At 38.1% G+C, this 24,111-nt stretch overlaps 1 protein-coding gene across 8 annotated transcripts in view; it reads right to left on the bottom strand.

Moving 5' to 3' along the window:
* The window catches only part of VAV3 (vav guanine nucleotide exchange factor 3), a 395,385-nt gene that overhangs the window by 85,698 nt on the left and 285,576 nt on the right, over nt 1–24,111 (bottom strand). For all 8 annotated transcript variants that reach the window (XR_004485033.2, XM_049700678.1, XM_049700676.1 and 5 more), the window contains one exon: nt 2,994–3,130. Coding sequence is in view for 7 of the 8 variants with exons in the window: in XM_049700678.1 (XP_049556635.1) it covers nt 2,994–3,130 (137 nt within the window). In the remaining variant the exon portion in view is untranslated. The remainder of the gene's footprint in view (nt 1–2,993; nt 3,131–24,111) is intronic.

Here is a 24,111-nt window from a genome sequence, read left to right as displayed (position 1 = left end):
TCTCTGCCAGTGAAGAGGCTTCCTAGTGTGTGGAAACTTTACTCCTTCACAGCTCCCTCCCCAAGGTGCAGGTCCCATCCCTATTCTTTTATCTCTGTTTTTTCTTTTGCCCTACCCAGGTACGTGTGGAGTTTCTTGCCTTTTGGGAAGTCTGAGGTCTTCTGCCAGCGTTCATTAGGTGTTCTGTAGGAGTTGTTCCACATGTAGATGTATTTTTGATGTATTTGTGGGGAGGAAGGTGATCTCCACGTCTTACTCCTCCGCTATCTTGAAGATCCTCTCCATAGTGGATTATTTGTTACAGCCCCAAACAGTAATAACCTGAAAGCCTCTCAATAGGCTACTGGATAAACTGTGCTAAACCCATACCTGGAATAATAATCAGCAATAAAAAGAAAGAACTTCTTTCACTTAGCATTATGTCGCCCAAGTTCTTCCATGTTTTTGCAAATGGGAGGATTTCCTTCTTTTCAAAGTCTGCATAGTATTCCATTATGTTATATACCACATTTTCTTAATTTACTCATTCATCCACTGATGGATATTTAGGTTGCTTCCAAGTCTTTCCTGTACTTATATGAGGAATCTAAAATAGTCAAACTCATAGAAGCAGAGAGTAGAACAGGGGTGGCCAAAGAATGGGGGAAGGGGGAAATGGCGATGAAGTAGTCAAGGGTACAAGTTTCAGTTATGCAAGACGGATAACTCCTAGAATTCTACTGTACGGCACAGAGTTTATAGTTAGTAATACTGTACTATATACTTTCCTAATAGGGTAGATCTTAATGTTGAATGTTATTAATCACAAAATATAAAATAAAAAATAAAGAGGACAGGAGGAAACTTTTAGAAGTGATGGGTATGTTTATGGCATAAATTATGGAGATAGTTTCTCCAAACTCATCAAGCTGTATGCATTAAGTATGTACAGCTTTTTGTATGTTAATCTTACCTCAATAAAGCAGTTTAAAAAAAAACGATAGAACTATTGTTACACAAAGTAACATGTTTTAATCTCAAGATAGTTACATTAAGTGAAAGAAGCCATATGAAAAAGAATACATACTATATGATGTACTATATAAAATTCTGAAAAATGCAAATTCATAGTGTGAAAGCAGAACCACAGTTGGCTGGGGTTGGGGAAGGGCAAGAAGCAGAGGCAGGAGGGAGATTACAAGCGGCACACAAAAACTCTGGGGGCTGATTTTATCATCTTGACTAACAGTGCTTTTACTTATATATACATTTGACAAAACTTATCAAATTCAACTGCACTTTAAGTATGTGTACCTGATTATATATCTCAAAGTAGTTGTTATTTTTTTTTAAGTGGCATTAGTAATCCAAGTAGGAGTAGTTTCTGCAGGAGACTGCATTACGAATAGGACATAAGGAGGCAGAGACTGAATACAGACTACTCTCTCAAGAAGTTCAGCTAGGGAACGGGAGAGGGAGAAGATGAGAGGGAGTGAGGGAGCAGGAGACTGACCTAACTAGACAACACGTTGAGTTATATGTGGTTTTTTTGTTTGTTTGTTTTTACATCTTTATTGGAGTATAATTACTTTACAATGGTGTGTTAGTTTCTGCTTTATAGCAAAGTGAATCAGTAATACATATACACATGTTCCTATTATCTCTTCCCTCTTGTGTCTCCCTCCCACCCTCCCTATCCCAGCCCTCTAGGTGGTCACAAAGCACTGAGCTGATCTCCCTGTGCTATGTGGCTGCTTTCCACTAGCTATCTACCTTACGTTTCGTATATGTATTTTAAGATAGGAGGAACTTGAGCATATTTATAATCTATAGAAAAGGAGCCAGTGGAGAGAATGAAATTGAAAATGTAGGGGTCAAGAGCCAACTGATGAAAGTGGGATGGAAAACTCCAAGCAAAAGGTAAGCCTTGAGTAAGAGGACTCTTATGCGTACACAAGGTTTGTCTTATGGTTGGGCTGGGAGATGCAGGAGTGGATGGAAGAGTTAGTAGAATTGAAGTCTGTCATTCTCTCTCTTCCTTTTTCGGGAAGAATGAGGTATGAGAAGAGTAGGATACTTAAGAAGGATGGTGGAGCTCTGGAAAAGCCACTGGCTACAGAAACTGAAATGTGGTTGGAGCTAAATGTCCAACTTAGGGGCATTCTTCTATAACAAGATGGCAGACAATAAGATAGTTTTGTACAAACAAAATAGCTATCATTTACACATGTGCTCAATGGTTTATTATCTAACAGTCCTTTTCTGGTCTCTTCACCCCTAGAAAATGTCATTCATGTGCTAAGCTTTCTGTTGATCCCACCCTTTTCTTCCTCAACACACAACACTTTTAACACTCTTTCTTTAAGATGTTGGGAAGTATTTCTAACATATACATGAAAATACAGAATAATTTAATGAACAGCAATGTTCTACCATCAAGCTGTATCAAATCTTATCACTATACCATATTTACCTCAGTTAACAAAACCCTTGAACCAAAGCAGGCTAACTGGATGAGAGAGATTTCATCACCAGCAAACATCAATATACTCACTTACTTTTCACATTTTATTTATTTCATAAATAATGCCCATGGTATCTGTAATAGCTTCAGGTATTACTGTGGGTAGGCACAAATGAAATATAGCCAGAAATGGCCACTGGCAAGCTAGTAAGGTAGTTCCTCTGAAGTGAAGTGCTAATATGTGAAAGCCATGTGAATTAGATGATACCCAAGGTCCTACTTTTGGAAAAAATGCTCTGTCAAAGTATGAATTCTTAATATAAATGGGAATTCTGATTCATAGCACAGATACTATTTTCTTTAGTGTTCTAACACTCATTGCCACTTTAGCGTGAGTAAATTTGAGGGTGGTTAATAAAAAATATTTTTCCTCACATCATGTAAAATTTCTGAAGCTTGAAAGCATACAATCATTTTCTAAAGATAGCTTTATTCTCCAAGTGGTAATAAATCATCCGTTAAATCTAAAAAACTGTAATGTGGATAGTACCTGCCAAAACAGACTGTGTGCATCTCCTCTCAGAAGTTCAACTGTATCTCCTGCCTGGATGTGTAACGGGGGTCCTTCATGAAGAGCAGGGGCTGGCATTCCAGTATAGTTCCTAATGGCCTGCATCTTTGGTAAACCTGAAAATAAGCAACACAACACTTAGAATTGAGAAAATTATAAAGTGTGAAGTCCAAATGCACTTTTAAAAAAACCAAAGCTATTATTAACATTAAAGAGGTTTTTTTTTTTTTTTTTTGCGGTACACAGGCCTCTCACTGTTGTGGCCTCTCCCATTGCAGAGCACAGGCTCCGGACGCGCAGGCTCAGCGGGCATGGCTCACGGGCCCAGTCGCTCAGCGGCATGTGGGATCTTCCCAGACCGGGGCACGAACCTGCGTCCCCTGCATCGGCAGGCGGACTCTCAACCACTGCGCCACCAGGGAAGCCCAACATTAAAGAGTTTTAAGAGCACCAAGTCCAAGGAAACATTTGAGGTAATCACAAATGGAATGCTTTTCAACTTTCTCATTATCGGAGATGGTTATGGAATAAGATACACATTTATCCCCTGATTCCTTACATTCTTTTCCTCTCTCTCACCATCAATCTCTTTTTAGTTGAAAAAATGTTTCTTTCAGCTGATGCCTGCTTCATAAAGTACACGTCACGTACAGTTTAATGGAAAAGAATCATTTTTTTCATCCTCTCTATCCTTTCTGCCTATTATTTTCCTCTTGGGCATTGGCTGATTTCATCACTAAGGAGGCTCACCCTTTCTGTGTATGTATCGCATTGCCCAGTATAGGGCTCATATCTTAAGGTTATCTTTGTAATTCAAAAGCAAAAAGGTGATGGATGTGCCACTGCAATACTTAAGACATTTATATGGAGAAATTCTTCAGGCTCAAATTTAGGCTTGCAAAAGAGACCCAATAATGAGAACTTGTCTAAGCCAACAGCATCAACAAGACTTGAAATACAGATGCAGGCCTTTTTGTTGTATTTCTTGGAATGGGCAATGAATGCCTCACTTCAGTATTTCATTTTCGTGAACGGCAGCTCCAACTGCACCCAGGCCTGGCTGCATCGGCGCTGCTCACAAATGGATCGCCTCAGTCACCTTTTCATCTGGAGGTGAAAAACTGCTCCTGCCTACGAGACAGATCGCTCATAAACATGGTATCTGTTACACACTGAGGCACTTAAGTCATCGCTTATTACACTTCAAGACTTTTTATTCTAGTGACTGAACACAGTGAAGCTATAATTGGCTGGAAATGTTGCACTAAATAGAGGAGGATGAATGACAGTCATTCAGTTCTAGGTGTCCAAGTTACCTCGAAAGGACCTCGATATCTAAATGAAATGCTCCAGCAAACAGTTTAATAAAGTCCTCAAAATCTGTTTTCCAATAACCATGCCAGGAGGGGAGAAAACAAGTGTGGCTAGAAACTAAACAGAACTGAAAAGTTTTAGCCAACACTTTCTCATCAACCCAGTCAACCTGAAGGCAGAAGGGCTGAAAAGCCATGTGCCCTTCACCCCAGTTTAATGGCTGTTAACGGCCAAGACATGTTATGAGCTGCCACATCTCCCCTTTCTTCAGTTCTTATGCCACAGAACCGCAGAGGCATGACTTTGATCCCATATCTCTCATGGAGTATTTCCCCACCAGATGGTATAAGGTGGTGGCGCCCTTACCCAAACAGCAGGCTTTATTGTCTTTTCCAAAACAACACTCGAAGAGAACTCTTCTCAGACAAGTGTTTATCAGATTCAATCTTAACACACTGTAAATTCCTGGAGCATAGAAAGAGCTTATTTTACAGTTTTTATTAAGATACTGTTGTTAATATAAAATGGAACCTAAATATCCCATGCACACCAAAATGGATTTAGAAGTTCAATATATGGAAGAGGATGCCGTCTAAAGCAGAATTTTTTCAAAGGAGCATGGTTTGCATGATAGTTATCCCATGTTGAGGAGCCAGAATTGCAGTTAGCCTCAGTTTTCCTGAGCACTGCTAGAGCAAGGAAAGCATTTTGTTCAGAAGGATCCCTTGATAATTTTGTTTTTACGTCAATTTTTAGATAAAGGCTGAAGGCAAGAAAGAAGAGTTTTTAAACCTGAAAGAGCTGACGTGACCTTAAATACTGGGACGAGGTGAGTAGTGGGAAGGGGCATGGCCTTCGCTGCAATTGTCTCTGTAGACAAAGCCCACAGGGACAAAAAGAAGCAGTGCCACGTGACAAATGGTGGAAACAGTAGTTCTCTTATTGCTGATATGTCCAAGTTATTTTCAAGAAGAAATGATTGAAAATGCATAGAGTATTTAAGAAGAAAAATTAAGTTTGATGACATTTCACCAGCCAAATATAGATTAGGGATTAAAATACAGAATGCCCAGGTTACATACAAAGGCTATGAAGTGTCAGGTATAGAACAATCCTGCCTCATTTATCTTTTTTACTGGACTAGAATGCTCATAACACATGACCTACTAAAGTCATGATATTTAAAACTGAAAGTAGTACATATATTAATATACTTTGGTCAAGGAATGAGACCCAAGTACTAGTCTTATGACTTACTTTGGACTAAGCAACCTTCAGAATGATGGACTTGGTTTTCATAGTCTTATTTATTCCTGATTTTTTTCATTGACTCTATCTTTTCTGCTCTTAACTTTCTTCTTGGTTATGAGCTTCTTTTGGAAAGTTGATTGAGTAGCACACTAGCATAGTGTGTGTTGCTGATCTCATTCCTAAAACAAAAATTGTGTGACCTCGCCAAGAATTATGGTTGAGCCCAGGTAATAGTCAAAAGGACATTGCTACTGGCCTGAATTCAGCCATACGTGATTTGCAAACTACAATGTTTATTTGACCCATATGCTTTTTTGTGGGATGAGTTATGGACCTATAATATAATGGAATTTATATCTTTTAGTCATTTGTTAGGATCATCTTTGGTTATTTATTTCTGATTGGTCAGCACGTCTCATTTCAGGATGACCTGTCAGGGCTACAGGGCTATCTACGGAGATCGAAAGATAAAAGGAATGAAACAAGGGCACAGGGACAGGATGAATTCTGACACTCTGCCCCTTGCTTCTGACACCTGCATATAGTAGAAGTTCTACAGTACTGGTGGGATGAATGGTTGCTTTCTAAAAGGCCCCTTTATATTCCTTCCTTTTATTAAAAAAAAAAAAAGACACGGTGACATTGCTAAGAATATGAATATAATCACATTAACTGAGAGATAAAAATGCAATTAAAATAAGAAGAGAGGGAGTGGGTTAAACTTCATGTCAGCACTCAGCCATCAGTATAATTGTTGACACAATCTACTGCCACAGCAGGCATTCACACCTCATAAATGAGATCAAGAAGGGAGAAGAAATTAGATTTACAGATGTTCATATTTCAAATAGCCATTTAGTGTTGATTTAATGTAGGTTTTCTTCTCCCCTTATAAAATATCTGACAGGTTTTAACCTCTGTTTAAAAATGTCCAGGACAGAACATTCACTACACGTTCCTATGACAACTCAGTCATTGTTGCATATAGTTTATTAACAAGCTCTATCTGAAACTTATTCAAAACTCTAACTTCTCTCCGTTGACCTGCCTCCTTCCATCTGGAATTAGGCTGAAGAAGGCAATTCTCCTTTTTATAGATTAGCCTTTCAAAATTTGTTCAGGCTTAAAATTCCTAGTTCCTCATTTAAAAAAAAAAAATCTTATTTTCCTTTGGTTATCCATACTTCAAGGGATTCTGAGATGCAAAACAGTATAAAGCTACAAAAGCAGAACAGTAGTTTCCCTCATTGATACTGAGCAATCAGCAATAAATAGCTAAAAGTTATTCTAAAAACTGATTAAAATATGTAAATTCCATTATATTATAAACTCATAACTCATCCCAGAAAGCTGCTTTTTTCTTCTTGGTTAAACATGGACCCAATAGTTGGTTGTTTAGTTTCTTTCTGCTCCAGAACTGAATTTATAATGGATATATTGGTATAATTACAAGACTGCTCTTCAAAATCTGAAAAGTTATACTGCAACTACCTTCAGATATTAAATGCAAAATAATCATATGTAATGCCAACATGTACAGGTAAGCAACTGTGGAAGTTCCCAAAACTTTATATAATCAAGAATCCTTAGCTAAGGGAATATAGTTAAAATGGCTGAGACAAAATTAGATCTCCTGCCAAATGTTTTGTCATTTCAGCTTGTTTTATTCCCTTCAACAAATGCTCTGATGTACAGCCAACTATATCCTTAATGCATAACTTGTGGACAATTGTGCCCTTTAACTTTTGTTCACACTAGCAATTATGCTTAGTCTTGGCATCAGACAAGGTCCCCAAGTCATCCTTATGCACGAAGAATTAACAAACAGAAGGATCAACAATATTAAAATGACGGTTATACTCCAGTAATAGTCATGGGGTTCTCGTTAAATAAAACCGAAGCCAATGTAATTATGTGGAACACTAGAGTTTTCTAAAACAATACAGAAGTGTTTTTAAAAAGGGGATCTGAAGCAAGATTTCTTTTCACATCTGAATTCAATACCACTAAGAGTGATATATGCCAAGAAATGATTTAAAATGTACTTTTTAAAAAGGAGTTAATTCTAGGTAGAGTTCTATTGGAAAGTTGCTAGCTATAAACTATTTCACTGATAATTTTCACATAAACCCTCAATGAACTTAGCCTACTGTACCTGTATCAGCCACTGTGGCTTCTGAGAAGAGTGACCGGCACAATAGAGATTAGTATCTATTCAGGAGGCTGATATCACTGCCCTAATGCAATGGGTTTCCCTGGGGCAATAACTTAGAGCAGAGTGCTGTGTACTAGATAAATGAGCTGTCAGTAATGGTACTGGCCTTTCACCTCTGAGGCCTAATTTAAAATCTAAACACAGCCGCATTAAAAAAGAATTAGTTTTGCAAGATGTCAGAGGATGTGGTTAGTTTATCCTGGGAAACTGATCATAAGCATAACATATTCATTCATTCGTTAAATGTCTGAAGCACTCCCTAAGTCCTGGGCATGGTGGTCTGAGAAAAGAGCAAGGCCAGGCTTCCTGCCCTCAAAGAGCCTGTAGTGCACTGAGTAGACAGGTGAACTAAAGACAGTAATACAATTGGGCATGGGCTCTTGTCCAGGGGGACCTTTCTCCAAATATGCCTATTAAGAAAAATTTCAGGGGATTGTTTTTGTAAGTCTTCAGTAGGACCCTGAAATAATGTATTTTATCTTTTCTGTAAGTCTCCTAGGTGTGGTTTCCAAATCCTAGACAGGTATGGGAATCACATTCTCATGGGGACAGGAGCAGGTCCCATGACCAACATCCACCACTTCGAAACTTGCATTTGAGAAAACTGTGCTGCCTGGCACGTCTCAGCTCTTCCTGACACAAGTTTACAATCTAACCAGCAGGTCTGATGATCAGGCTGAGTCGACTGAACTGCTGGCAAGTGAGGCGGCCCGGGATGCTGGGCCTCCCCTGCCCATCACATCTTCCAGGGCTCTTCCCCGCGAAGCCATGCACCTTCGTTCACTTACTGATCTTCACGGAGGAGCACGTGGAGCCTTATAATGGAAACCATCTGTTACAACAGAAGCAGACAAGTTGGTGGAAAACAAACTGGTCTAAAGAACTAATTGTTCACAAAGGGAACACTCAATGATTTTGAAGATTTTCACCCAGAGGATCCTACTTTAATTTTATAAACAATGATGAGTCAAGTGAAGGAAACAGCACTGTCAGTGCTCACATAAAAACAAGCATCAGACAGAGATACTTTCCTCCAACTTTATAAACACTGCCTAGTCACTCTTTGGCACTATCTATTGGAGTATTAGTGAACCAAGGGTGAAAGATATAATAATTCCTTTTGGAAATTTTTTCTATTGATTAAAAAGATTTTATAGGCTACCAATTATAAAAGAACTATACAATTTCACGTGTTACTTTAAAATCCATGCAAATTTAACATTCTGTTCTGTTGAATAAGTGACAAAAAAATGTTTCCCTAAAATCTTAAATAAAATCAAAGCTCTAAAAGCTTGTGCCGTTTGTCAGACCCCTAGAAAACCACCACTCCTAGGGGTGGGAGGAGAGCCATCTGAGGAGTGCAGCCTGAGCTATCTCAGGATCTTCTTTAAAGACAGAAAGAGAACACAGTTACACAAGTTCAAGGCAAGAGCTCTGCCACCTAGTCCAACCACCTATGTTTCTACCTTATAAAACTCTTAGACTTGCCTCCTGGTTCAGTCCTCCCGGGTACAGGCCAGTCATTCTCTGCAACCTGCAGGGTACAAGGTTGTGGCAGAGAGGGGTCTCCTGATATCAACTGATACGTGTTTGGGGATCATCTGAATCCCTGCTGGGTATGCAGTGTTATCCTGAGGAGCAGGAAAAGAGGAGGAAGAACTCTCCTTCCAGTGGGGAAAGATTGAGAGCTCCCAAGATTTACTAAATTCTAGGAGGAGAATAATAACTCTCACTGGTGTATTCTAAAGACAGAGGCTTGAGCGCCTCAACTTCAAAAAAAAAATTATTCTTGACAAGCTATGGAACTCTCAGTGACTGACACGTCCCCATGCAGCTCTGTGGATCTGTGAACAAGTGGCCACATGAAGTTCTTTCTACAGTAAATTAGTATCACTTAAACCACATCATTCTGCTGTTCTGACCACACCCGAGTGGATCAGGGATGGTGATTAATCCCAAGGTTGCAATGAATATGCTGACCATGTGAGACACGAGTGGCTGAAAAGGAGCATTGAAGGGAGACTGCCCAAAGGGCGGCCCTCAGAATGAGGGCCCTCAGAATGAGAATGAGAAACAAGACAGTCCAATTTGCTCTCACAACATGAAAGCAGCAGGCAGATACAGGTCAACAGGGAACAATGGTTTCTGACCTTAGAGAAGAAGAGATGACTGGGATTACTAGTTTCCAGAACTGCTGGTCCTGAGAGATTCTTATATAGCCTGCTGTACCTTTCCCCTTCATGGAAAGTACTGAGATATGGAGTGACTATTGAGAAGATTTCCTGGGCTGTTTTCTTACCCTCTGAGCAGAAACCCGCGTCTCCCAAACCACTCAGCACGTTTCTTTCTTGCAACCAAAATAAACCTTTAATAATCCAGTCTTAAAGGCTATCTAAGGAATAAGATAAAGTAAAAGTAAAAATGATTAAGGGAACTCTGCAATAACCTAGTTTCCATTCTTTGTTCTATGAGTTCATTCATTTATTCAACAAATATTTACAGATTATTCAGCATGTGCAGGTACTGGCCTAGCCACTGGGACTGCAGCTGTAAATAAGAATGAGTTAATAAAACTCACATTTTAGTGGAGAAGACAAACATAAAAACAAATGAACAAATACAATAATACCTTATTGAAGTTATATATAGAAGAGTTTAGAGAAAGGTACTGGATTAGAGAGTGACGAGGGTGTATGTTTGAGTGGTGAGGACACGTTTCTTTAGAAAGTGATCAGGTGAAGTTTAAGACCTGAGGAGAAAGCAGTGATCATTTGGGGCACAGCTGGGGGTTGGGAGGTGGAAGGTGGTAATTAAACAGGCAAGCGAGACAATAAACATGAAGACTCAGACTGCAATGACCTTGAAGTACTTGAGGGACAGAAACATGGCCAGTGACATCGCATGAAAGCAACTGATAAATTTTAAATATACGCAGTCTTGAGAGTCTGGCCCATTTCATCAGTTCTTTCATACATGCATCCTGTTGAATTATTTGAAATTTATTAAACAGGTCAAGTTCTCATTAACATGCTGCCCCTTCTTCCTGGCATATACTTGCTGTTGTCTGTACACCCAGGTTACAACGCACCCAAGGAGGGGGGGAATCTAACTCACTCCTCTCAGTTTTTTAAAACTCAAATACGACTTCTGCTAAAAAACCTTCTAACATTCTCTTAAGTATGAGTTTAAGTGCCTGAAACATACGCTCCCTTAGACGTTCATGCTTCCTGCTTCAATACCACTTACCACACCAAAATTACTTATCTAGCTAGTATCAAATGTAAATACTAGACCATAAGCATCTTCCTGTGTACAGTCTTTGTAGAATTTATATATTAGACTGTGACCACCTTGGTGACAAAGATTGTGTTCTTTGTCTTGATGAATTCTTTTGGAAGAAAGAAGGAAAAAGGTAGCTATCCTCTCCCAATAGCCACCCTTCCAAATACACACACACACACACACACACACACACACACACTGAATTACACCCAAATCAGCTCTCTAGTCAACCATTTCTTCCCATTTTTACTTCCTCCCATATTCAAAACTTATGTTTCAAATTGGCCTTTCCTCATCCACTCTTATAATCCTTGACTGTCCTGCACAATGCCACCTGAATGACTTTTTAGAATGTAAATTATGACCTCTCTCGCCTGAGATGGTCTGCATTCTGCCTATGGAATGTATATCTCTCTAAATAACTTGCTTTCATGTAAATATATATATTTAAATAAATATAAATATATTAAAAATATATATATTATAAAATAGCATTCTCTTATGTAAAACCCTTCCCACTGCACTCAGAATTAAATCTGACCTTCTGGCCACAGCCCATAAAACCATATACTTTTAGGCCCCTGATAACTCTCCAATCTCATCTTGTTCCAATCTCACACTTGCTCACTGTTTTCCATCCTACTGAGCTTTTTATACTTGCTTAAACACGCTGAGCAAGTGGGTCCAGCCAAGACAGTCTACATTATGAACCCTGACTTGTAATTCTATACTTACTCATTTACTTGTTACCTGCCTCCTCTCTTTTCATTTTCTATATATTTGTACTGCCTGTTTGTATGATAAACATTTATTATTTTCATAATCAAATTTGGTTTTTATTAAACAAACTGCAACTTCATCTTTAGTTTTGACTTGCTTTTGAACTGTATTTATTTGTGCTTTTATCTATAACTATCAGTATGCTACCTGTAACTGAAATTTTGCAGGAAATAAAATTATTTTTAAGGTACAAAATTGCTAATATATTTCATAAAAGCCCTTAATAATGACTCTCTTAATAATTTATAGTCATCCTGAATATCTTTAAATTAGGTGACTTGCCTAATTTATGGAAAAATACTTTTTTATTCCTATACAATCAATTGCTGATCAGCATAAAAATAACACAAGTTCTAACATAAAAAGTGGCATATACTTTCTCGAACAGTCTGCCCTAGCTTCTTCCTTCTACTCCCCGGCTCTTCTCTATTATTCTCTTTTCTCTTGACCTCCCTACTTCCTGCGATCCCTTGCTTGAGTAGCAGAGAGCATATTCAGTTGCATGCCTAAAACATTCAGATGTGCACAGACAGGGTTTATTGATTTGTAAGTTCAAATGAAGAGCATGGGCAGTTGGTATTCCTGACTGCAAGTTTCAGAGAAAGCAAATGACTCTGGACAATCATTTTGATGTGCTGATTATCTTTTTAAGAGGTCAGGGAACCCTTAGGTCAGAGACCAACGATCAACGTATCTACATAAAAATGCACAAAAACTGAACAGTCTCTTTACCCTTCTTATGAACATTCTTCTATAATAAACTTCAGAAATAGGAAAAAGGAAAATTAGAAGAGCCATCTCCTCTTTCTAAAATGGCACAACACTGAAATTATTGACTTGGAAGAACTTCCAATCTGCTAAGTCTTTATAAACTGTTATGAGCCCATTTTCAAACTCTGAGAATCCACAGTCATCACATTATCTGACAGGGAGCTCTGAGGTTTAGTTTCTCCCCCGTTGTTTACCTTGATTTTTTAAAATCCTCTTTAATCTTCTCCTGAAATAAAAAGTAATTCAGTTCAGATTGAACCATTTAGTTACAATCTTATGAATTCAGATGTGAACTGACTGAGTATAAATTTACCTGTTTGAAATCAAGTGAATGTATAACTATTACTCAAAGCCAGCAATGTTTCATAGGAGCAGACTAGATACTATCTTCATTTCAATGTGGTAAAACTGTCTTTGTTCACATTCCCTTTGCCTGGGGCTACAGATCAACAACCACCATGTCTACATAAGAATGTACGTAAAATGAAAACATTGTCCCCTTCTCGGGAACATTCCTTCTTAACACTATAAAAAGGAGAGGGAAAGATAACAGAAACCACACTGTTGTGTATTGAGTATTGTTGTATATTGAGTTGTGTATTCTTTTGAAATAACGCTGTTCTAGCAATGGAAACACTGCACACTAGCATGGAATGTGATTTGATCAAAGACGCTTCTTAGGATAATTTAGTCAAACATTTTTATTTACATATAAAACAACTCAAGTCCAGTTGCTTATAGCCAGCTAAAGGCAAAAACTGGTGTTCTTTCCAACAACAATCTGTCACCCAGTGAGGGTGACTAGAAAAAACAAGGGAAGATTATGGAAAGGTCATATATGATTGTTTCAGATTTAGGTATTTAATGAATAAATCACTACCTTTCCCCAAGAAAGGGAAAAGAATCAGATTCAAAATGTTCCAATGGGAATGAGTTTTTATATGCAACAGAAGACCCTTCAAACTATTATAGGAAGTTCAGAGATTGCATTTCAAAATCTCTATAGCCCAGAGGTTATCATACTCAGAGTATATATTCCATCTCCTTCCTATAAACTGACTAGGAATACTAAAAAGTTAAGGTATTAGCCTATAAGCTTTTGTCCTCTATAGTTTTTCAATTGAAAATATTTCAAATATACATAGAATATTGACTTTAGAAATAGTACTGGCGTTTTTTTTCAGCCCTTCAAAATCTTAACTTTTTTTCTCCCTCTCCTATCAATTCGAAACTATTACTTCTCTTCCTAGTCTTTTTTTTTTTTTCCTCCGTTCTTACTTTCCTTAAGGTTAGCCATATTCTGTCCCCAAATTTTTAGCTTACTATCTTTTTTTTCCTACATAAAGAGCTTCTTTCATCAACCTTAAATACCAAAATTATGTTACAGTTTCAACTTGTTCAAATTTAGCATAATAGGCTATTTAAATGGTTAGACACCATTGCTTCTAATCATCTAAAAAATGGCAAAAATTAAATGAAACCTATATCCTAAGGGTATAATAAAAATATAAAAGTAATAATTATTAAAATGTAAACTGTGGACTACAAAGAAAAATATAAATGTTAAAAATAATAAGAAATTGTGCCAAAAAGTTATGAATCATCTAGAAGGCAGTTACACAGCTAAAAGCAGGACTGTGCAAAGAAAAGACATACTGAGATAGTGTTTCATTCTGCCTCACTTCTCAAAGACCATTGAATACAAAGACATTGTACTGAAGAGACATTGAATACAAAGTTCACATACAGTTTATAAAAACACCTGATTATAACATATACTAATATGGCACATAACTCTAAAGCCAAACCACTGACTTCTCATTAACTTATACATCATGAAAAAAATGTCTGTTCCTAAAGATGAACTTTTCCTGAGTTCTTGGACAGAGTCTGATCATTTCACTTAGGTGTTTCTTGCTTCTCAATTAAGACAAACTCCTGCAGAACAATGAACAAAACTTCTCTTTCCTTGCCAATATCCCAGTGTTCATCCCATCACAGAAGTGTGATATACACTGGGTTGAGCCCTAGGAATTGGCTGCTGTTGACTGTTTCTGAAGTACAAAAAAAGGCAGTTTCCTATGGCTTAACCTAAGATTCTTTCAATGCACATGTATTGAGTACCTAATATTAATGAAGTTGCAGCAAAAAGGCCTGCTTGAGCTCAAATATGACAAACGCTGGCAAAATTCTGTGTAGAAAAGAACACTCCATGTAAATCTGTACTTGGGCATTGGCTCTGTGGAGCAGCATTAATTAGTAACTCTGTTCAATAAATTCAATAAACATTTTTTGAGGCCCTTGTTCCCATCTACCTTGGAGCCATAACTCTTTTGAAAAACCTAGTTACAGAATTTTTTTTTCAGGTTTCAACAGTAAGGATACCCTATTTTGCCCTTTGAAGCTAGGGAATATAATTGGTGACAGAAGAGTCCCTATTTATTTTATTCCTGTAAAAATTTTTTCCCTCTATAGAGAAAAAAATTTTTTTTATCTATTACAAAATCACAAAATAATTATTTTTGTCTTTAGAGCATAGACTGCTTAAATCATTTATCTTTGTTTTATTAACTTCAAGCACAGTGCTTGGTATGAAGTAAAAACTTGGTAATGAGTGATTAAATTTAATTTTAAAACAAACATACATGGCAAAACCAAATTAATATTTCTTTTTCCTGTTATCTTAACAGATTTAATAATTTATGATATTTGTTCTTAAAACACTTTGATTTAACCACTAAGAAACAGAAATCGTGGCAGTAATTTCTGCATTTTAGTTATCAAGTTTAATTAAACATCAAAGAGGGCATGGTAAACACAAAGTTAAAAAAAAATCCAGAGTGTCCACCTGAGTAACTGAGGCAGTATATTCTTTCTCAAATTCTAAGATTTCTCTAGGGACTATTTCATCAAACAGATAAACTCATAAGCTACTTCTCCAGTATAACAGGTATACCAAGCTTTCCATTGTCTTCCAAATTGTTTCCCCTTTTTCTGCCTCCTAAACTGAAAGATCCTTATAGAATATATCTGTTTTTGTCAAATTTCACCAAGACCAAATAAAATGATTTTGCACAAAACTGAGAAGTTAAGTTTAAAAATGCTTTGGGGGCTTCCCTGGTGGCGCAGTGGTTGGGAGTCCGCCTGCTGATGCAGGGGACACGGGTTCGTGCCCTGGTCCGGGAGGATCCCACCTGCCGCGAAGCGGCTGGGCCCGTGAGCCATGGCCGCTGAGCCTGCATGTCTGGAGACTGTGCTCTGCAACGGGAGAGGCCACAGCAGTGAGAGGCCTGCGTACCGCAAAAAAAAAAAAAAAAAAATGCTTTGAAAAGTTACAAGTATTTTCCCACATATATAATACTTTGGAATCTACAGATATTTAAAACATATTCATTGACAAGTTTGGTAGATTCTCTGACTCTTGGTTGTCTAATTCAGTCGTAAATGTGAGAGGCATTAGAGATGCAATAATGAGTAAGAGATAAAGTCCCTTTCCTTAAGGAGCTTGACATCTTGTAGGGGTAGGGAGGAACACATACACTCCTACACAGAGTGACACTGCTATGATTGTGACCAACATGTTGCTATGGAAATGCTCAGCAGAAGCACCTAAATCAGGGAGCTTAGAAGACTTTCGGGGGAAGTAGACTCTAAGCAGAAACTAAAGTATCGATGGGCATCAGCCAGACATAGGAGAGTGTATACATTGCATCCCACTTAAAGAGGCACACATCTTTGTGCTTGTATGACTTCCTTCAGCAGGACTCTGCAATTCAGCTGCATGAGCAGAGACAGGCTGATTCAGAAAACAGCACAAGAGGGTTCCAACGTTGGACCACAGAAACTAAGCTGATCAGGCAAGGCAGCAAACACAGGAGGGGCTGATGAACAGAAAGGCAGCAGAGGGGCCAAGGATTGAGGTGAGAAAATGAGATATTTGAATTTAAGGTTTTAGAATGGAACAACTCTGGGTGATGACGAGGCCCCAGGTGAGGCTGACATGGAGAGGGGCAGAGGTGACTCAACAGGAAAATGTCAGTGTCAGGTGAAATGAGGCTCAGGTTTGGATGAGTCATCTACAATGTGAAGTCATGCAGGTTGAAGGCAATATACTCTTTTTGTGTGAGATAAAATCACGGAGAGGATCCCATAGGAGAGGGCAGTAATTGTAATGGTCATAAACACGGGTTTTGTATCAAATAGGTCTAAGGTTGAATGCCATAAACACTTCGTTACCACGTCTGGAAAATGGGTATATTGATAGCACTAATGATTATGTGAAATAATTAGCATTTAGCACACTGCCTGCCATGTGGTATGAGTCAAAAGATGTTTGACCCCTAACTAGTTCTATGCAATCATTCTTCTGTAGTAAGTTATTTTCATTAACCTACTTTACCTAAGTAACTTAGATCCAATATTCCTATGCCTCAAAATGTTACAAAAACAAGAAACATTTATCTGTGATAATAATATCAAGCAATCTTCAGGCAAAATACTTTTAATTTCAATGTAATTACTAAAAAGTATAGTAATTAAAATTTTGTGGTATTAGTGTAAGGATAGAGAAACATACCAATGGAACAGAGTAAAGAGCCTAGAAACACATCATCTATGTATCCAGATGACATAAAGATGAAGTGTGAAAAGCAAAACTGTAAAGCTGGGGCTTCCCTGGTGGCGCAGTGGTCGAGAGTCCGTCTGCCGATGCAGGGGACACGGGTTCGAGCCCTGGTCTGGGAGGATCCCACATGCCGCGGAGCGGCTAAGCCCGTGAGCCACAACTACTGAGCCTGCGCGTCTGGAGCCTGTGCTCCACAAAGGGAGAGGCCGTGACAGTGAGAGGCCCGCGCACGCCCTCACCGTGACGAAGAGTGGCCTCCGCTCGCCACAACTGGAGAAAGCCCTCGCACAGAAACGAAGACCCAACACAGCCAAAAATAAATAAATAAGTTAAAAAACAAATCAGATTGCCCAAGTGTTGTAATTGGTTGAAGCTAGGGCTCACTACATTATCCACTTTGCTATTCTGTATATTTGATATTTCTCATAATAAGCAATATTTTAAATGTAATAACTTATCTGGAATTGGAAATTAGTCAAAAAACTGTAAAGCTTTTAGAAGACAAGATATTAAACCATCTTTATGATATTAGGTAGAGAAGGATTGCTTATGCAAGACATGGAAAGAACATAATGAAAGATCACTAAATTTGTTTCCATTAAAATTTAAAACTGAAAAAGAGACCACTAAAACAGCAGATGCATACAATTAAGATAACCAAAGGATTAGTACCCCCAATATAGAAAGAACTCCTAAAAATCAGAAGAAAAAATATAAACAGCCCAACCAAAAAATGTGAAAAGACTATGAATAGGTAATTCACAGATAGGAGAAACGGAATGAATCTTACACATGTGAAAAGATGCTCATTGTCAGGTTCAGGTATTTATTTTGGAGGGGGGGCAAAATTTAAAACAATGAAATAGCAATCTAGACTATTTGTATTGGTAAAATCTTACAAATCAATAGCACAAAGCATTGTTGAAGATTTAAGGGAACAGGAACATTTTGAACAGGATCTAACAAATAGCAAAATGTTAATATCTATTTACTCTTAGAAGTAAGTATTACCTACATCTATCATATTATTTTTGGTATGTTTGAAACGTTTCACAAATGTATTTTTAAATTTTATTTAAAGGTTTTTGATCTAATAAAATATTACCTTTTAAAAAAATTAATTAATTTATTTTTGGCTGTGTTGGGTCTTTGTTGCTGTGTGCGGGCTTTCTCTAGTTGCGATGAGCAGGGGCTACCCTTCGTTGCGGTGCGCGGGCTTCTCATTGCAGTGGCTTCTCTTGTTGCGGAGCACAGGCTCTAGGTGTGCAGCCTTCAGTCGTTGTGGCACGCAGGCTCAGTAGTTGTGGCTGGCGGGCTCTAGAGAACGGGCTCAGTAGTTGTGGCACACGGGCTTAGTTGCTCTGTGGCATGTGGGATCTTCCCGGACCAGAGCTTGAACCTACGTCCCCTGCATTGGCAGGCGGACTCCCAACCACTGTGCCACCAGGGAGACCCTAAAATACTACTTTGAAGAGTTTTAAATGACCTTAAAAGTAGTTTATCTTGTATTTATCATGAATGCTATAAGAAACACAGAAAAAAACTGTAGTTTCAGTGAATGTAAACTAGCAAACACAACTTGCTATGCACTGCAATAGTGCTGTTGCTACTTTGAACTTTATTTAAATCTTTACCATTTGAATATATCTGAACTTGTTGAATACGATGCTATGACTGACAGCAGAAAGTACTAAAGTGTTAAAAAATGGGAGGTCCTATTATACAGAAATTATCCAAGCTCCTGGCTCCCGCTGCAGCGCCTTTTCTCCCCTGTATACACTCTGACTACCTGTGACAATCTTTCAGTAACACTCTCAACAAGGGTCCCCACAGAGTGGAAGCTGAGTAAATGTTACTCTGACATACAAGCCTAACCTCCAGCTTCAGCATAACCTATCACACGTATTTCAAGGAAGACAATCATTTCTATTTCTTGAATAATTAAGGTAAGACTTCAGTTTATGAAACAAAACAATCTAACAAAGGTCAGGTCAATATGGTAGAAAGGTGACATTTATGAGCAAATTCACATCTATAAAGAAAGCCACAGCCTAAAAATAAGAATTATTTTTTTTAAGCAGAATTTCAAATTTCATAGCCTATGCTCTCTCTATTTTCCCTTTCTGGCTGTCTGAGGTAGTAATGAGTGTCATAGAAGAGGGCGGCTAAGAAAGAATTGTCACACACAGGACTTAATCTCTCTCTACATTTTGTCCTCAGACTGGCCGCTGGGCATATATTGTCTTTGACACCACAGTGGTTCATATAACCTTGAACATATTACTTTTGATCTCACCATGACATGGCTCCAGAGGTCAACTGCAGTTCTACACAGCTACAAGAGGCAGGGCAAAACACACAATTCAATGTAAAGATTGCAACCAAGCGTTTTCTGGGATTCACAGAATACATCTTACGATGAAAGGTCTATTTATTAACTGTAAACATGAAAACAGAGCTAAAAATTAAGACGGCATTTTCATACTTGCTATTCAGTGATATCTGCAGATGTTTCACAAGAACTACTGAAAATGTATGTCCAGCAACTTAAATGCTGAATCACTTTATTAGTACAATCACACAAGAGAAATTGCCAACTGATTGCTATTAGTACAGCTACACAGGGGAACTATAACTAGAAAATCTATAACTGGGGTCCTAGTTTTTATTTTGGCATAGAATTTATAGGAGGACACAAGCATTTCATTAAATGTCATTTTCCCTCAATTCTCCTACTGGGCACAATACTTCAATATGTCTTTTTAGTGGAAAAACACTCCTGTTCAAATAAGTGACCTCAATAAAGTTACTAACATATAAATATAGAACATAGCATTATAAACATACAGCTACAGAATAAAAGGTTTGTTACTTAAAAGCTGTACATAGAAAATACGACTGGGAATTAGATAAGTTCATCAAAGAAATTCACTTGTATAAATAAATAAATGGCTAACAGTTGCTCCTGTCAAAATGAAGAACCACTTACACTTCTAAGCATCCTATAGCCTACAGCACTTTACAATATCCATAAGGAAAATGTTGCGGAAGTTTCTTCTTTAAGTACTCTGGAGTACTGATAAGGCGATTGCTCTTTTATAAGGAAGCACTTATATTTTTATGTAAATATAACTACATATAAGTACCAAATACAAAGAATATTTTCTATTTTTACATAACATTCTTGGCATCTATAGAAATGTATCCCAAATTAGTCTTTATTTTTTTTAGGAAATACTTACTAAGCAGCTACTATATATCACCTACTATGTTAGGTCTTAGGGATACCTGATTACCTGTTCTTTGTTTTCTGCTGAACATTACTTTTCCGCTGAAGGTTTCTTTTCATACATGAGTTTAAATATACAACTAGTTTTCTGTAAAATCTACTGAGTAGGTAATGAAGCCTCTAAAAAAAGTGGTGAGGGCTAAACCAGACCTTTCCTATGGCCCATCTTCACAAGCTTAACTGACAAACAGAACAAATTTAAAAGGGCAAACATTTATACTTTTCTTTCCCCTACCTCTATACAAAGGAAAGCTTCCAAAATGCCATCATGTACAAGGGAAAGCTCTCCCACAACTGAAATTAAAATTCTTTGGCATCTGAAAAGTATTGCGACAGATAACCTGATTCATCTTTAATTTACTCACTTCTTTCCCCACTCCATGTTTTATCTTCCAGAGTTTATTCTCTCTTTAATTTCAGGCTATAGCATGTTGAAAACTCTGCAGTGCTTAGCGAGGGGGGATTCCTTTCCTTGAAGACCTCTTTCATGTAGCTTTTATTCTTTGAATAACAGCATTGACAGTGAACCCCACTTTCAAGGTGCTAAACTTGAGGATTTCTTTTTGCTGGGCTGTTGTATAATTGTTATTTTCATGCTAACTATCTCCAGTGAGTGGGAAGGCATGTTGAGGTTTAGTTCCCTTGGCTTTGAAACAAGATAACTAGAAAAGAAACTAATGCATGTGCCAGTTTTTCTAGACATCCGTCTATCTCTTCACAGAAAGACAGAAATACACATCAGGCCACCACAGTGACCAGTGGCTTTACGGCTTCCCTCTCTAACACATGGCGACTCTCACTTACATCCATTTACCCCTTTATGAAACACATCATTCACTATGGCTGCAAAGTGATGGAGACCTTAGGAGGTAATTTATTTGTTGATACTTTGGCTTTCAGTTTCTGTTTGTTTATCTTTTCCTAAGGCATCCATTTATCCTTGTATTTATTAATTAAAAAAAAAACTTCCAAATGCTCTCTTTATGCTTAGAATGGGAGTAATAAATAAGACAGGCGTGACTTCCCCTATAAAACTTGGAATCTAACAAAGAAAAAGAAAATTATACAATTATTATAAAACATTTTGAGTTTTATGGTGGAAAAATTGCAAATGCTGTGGAAAAGGCAAGAGGGCATAATCTCATCAGGGTTCAGGTCAGGAACCTACGATAGGGAAAAAGTCCTGTTACTATGAGAGCTTGTCAGCATGACTGTAGTTTATGTAATGTGATGCAGATGAAATGTTTTTCTATAAGAAATGGGATTTTAAAAAGTGCTCTTATTAAAGTTATAAAAATTTATGGAATCTTAAATAACAATTTAAAGTTCATTTCTAAAACATAATTAGGATTATCTTTCAAACATTCATTCCAGTGCAGTTTATGATATGAAAGAACTGGAAACTATCTAAATGAATAGCAATAGAGAATTGGTTAAATTAAATTTAGGGTACATCCTTATAATTGAATAGCAAGCTTAAATTTTAAAATAATGGTACAGAAGACTGCCTAATGATATCGAATCATGTTCAAAGAGGTTGTGGGAAAAAAAAAAGCAGGTTGCAAAACAGCAGTGTCATAGTAGACCTCATTTCTTTGACCAAAAAAACCAAAAACAGAAACAAAAACCAGTATAGAGAAGCACAGGAAAAAGTTAGCGAAGACACTTACCACAATGTCAATAGTACGTATATTAGGATTAGAAAATTTTGAGAACTTGTTGCTTATCTAAATTTTCTACAGTTAACATCTGCTTCTTTTATAAAATTTTTAAAACTTGTTGTTGTTACCAAATCCTTCCAGGACACCTTGGTTGCCTGCGAAGTAAAGGCCAAAACTCTTTGTACTGACCATAAACCCAGACCCGGCCCAGCTCTTTCCCACTCCACCATTCCAATCGCCAGCCTCCAGGGCCGCCTCTAGTCAATACTGCAGCCATATGTGACTCACGGTGAGCACCCTCTCAGGGCGGGCTTTGGCGGGCAGATGGCACATTCGTACATAGAAACAGCTCTCCTGAGATGCTTTGGGAAGACACTTCCCCGTGCCAGGACCTGCAAGGCCCTGAGGAATGCAGGTTGGAGCTCCGTTCACTAGGCGCCTACGTGAAATGCACCCAGGCCGCACCACCCTTGCCATTCCCCGCGATGCACCCGAAGTGCACACGACCTTCTTCTGCCAAGTGGTCCAGGCACTGTCACATTGCAGGGCCCTGCTAATAGTTCTGTGATCACTGCGGTCCCGACTCTGGGACGCCTTCTGAGCCCTCCCAGGCAGATAGATGCTCCCCTCTGTTCCACTGTGTTTCCACAACCTTTTGCATCACTGTGACAGAAATGACTGCGGTGAGCATAAACTGCATATTAGTATTTCGTTCCTCCCCAGTGGAATATAAACTTCACAAGGTCAGGGACCATGAATTACTCAACTGTCTAACCTTACTTAGTATGGTGGTTGGTAGCCAACAGTCTCTCAACAAACATCCATTGAATAAATAAAAGGCTGTGTGAATGTTCATCATTAAAGAAAAAATTTGTAAGAATAATTTTAATAAAATTTTAAAATGTATTTCTTGACAAATTCTCCTTGTACAAATAAAACAGCAACATAGGACCATTTTGTATGTTCCATATGTGTTGTTGCCAAATTCTCTATTTCAACTGAGTCATGACTTAAGACTCTGAGGACTTACAACAAAGATCATGAACCTGGAGTTCTAGTCTATACCTAACATACTCTGGGACTCAGCATTACCCGGTTTCTCCAACTGGATCTGCCAAGAAAAATAAAACTGGCACCCTAGATTGTTTGGGAGAAGTATTTTTCTCTCCTAAATGAAAAATAATTGCTTAGATTTTCCAGTCATTATGTGTCTGTAAGCAAATAATTAAATAGCTCTGAGAGCAAATGAAATTATAACTCATAATGTGACTAACTGCTTACATGGTATAGACCTGAAATTTTAACACCAGAGCACTGTGTTTAAAGTGACTGTGTCATTAAAAAAAAAAAAGTTGTTTTTTTTTCAACATTGAATCCACTTTGCAAAATGACACTGTCAACAAATTTATATGCCCATACCATCGTCAATACAGAGGCATCCAGGCCCCTTTCTCCAATTAAAATTATATTTAAAAATATGACAGTGTTTTAAAAAAAGGTTACAATTAAGGCTGAAACATTGGAGAAGCTCAAGAAACATGTACAGAAGAATACCTTCTCAATTTTTACTTGGCTCAATTTGGATTTTTCCTTAAAGAATTTCTATAGGGGGAAAAAAAGCATCTGCCTGATGTAGGGATGATAAGGTCAGTGGGGTATAAGTTATCTCAGACACACACAGAGCATTTCCAGAGCCCAAACGCTGCTGCTCCTCAGATCAATGCTGTGGATGGAGGGCCACTAGTTATCTCTCCTCCTTTATTTTTTAAAATTTTTTTATTTTTTATTTTTTGGTATGCGGGCCTCTCACTGTTGTGGCCTCTCCCGTTGCGGAGCACAGGCTCCGGACGCGCAGGCCCAGTGGCCATGGCTCACGGGCCCAGCCGCTCCGCGGCATGTGGGATCTTCCC

Source organism: Orcinus orca, chromosome 1, assembly GCF_937001465.1.
Source record: "Orcinus orca chromosome 1, mOrcOrc1.1, whole genome shotgun sequence".
Lineage (NCBI taxonomy): Eukaryota > Metazoa > Chordata > Mammalia > Artiodactyla > Delphinidae > Orcinus > Orcinus orca.
This window is presented reverse-complemented; position numbering and strand designations above follow the sequence as displayed.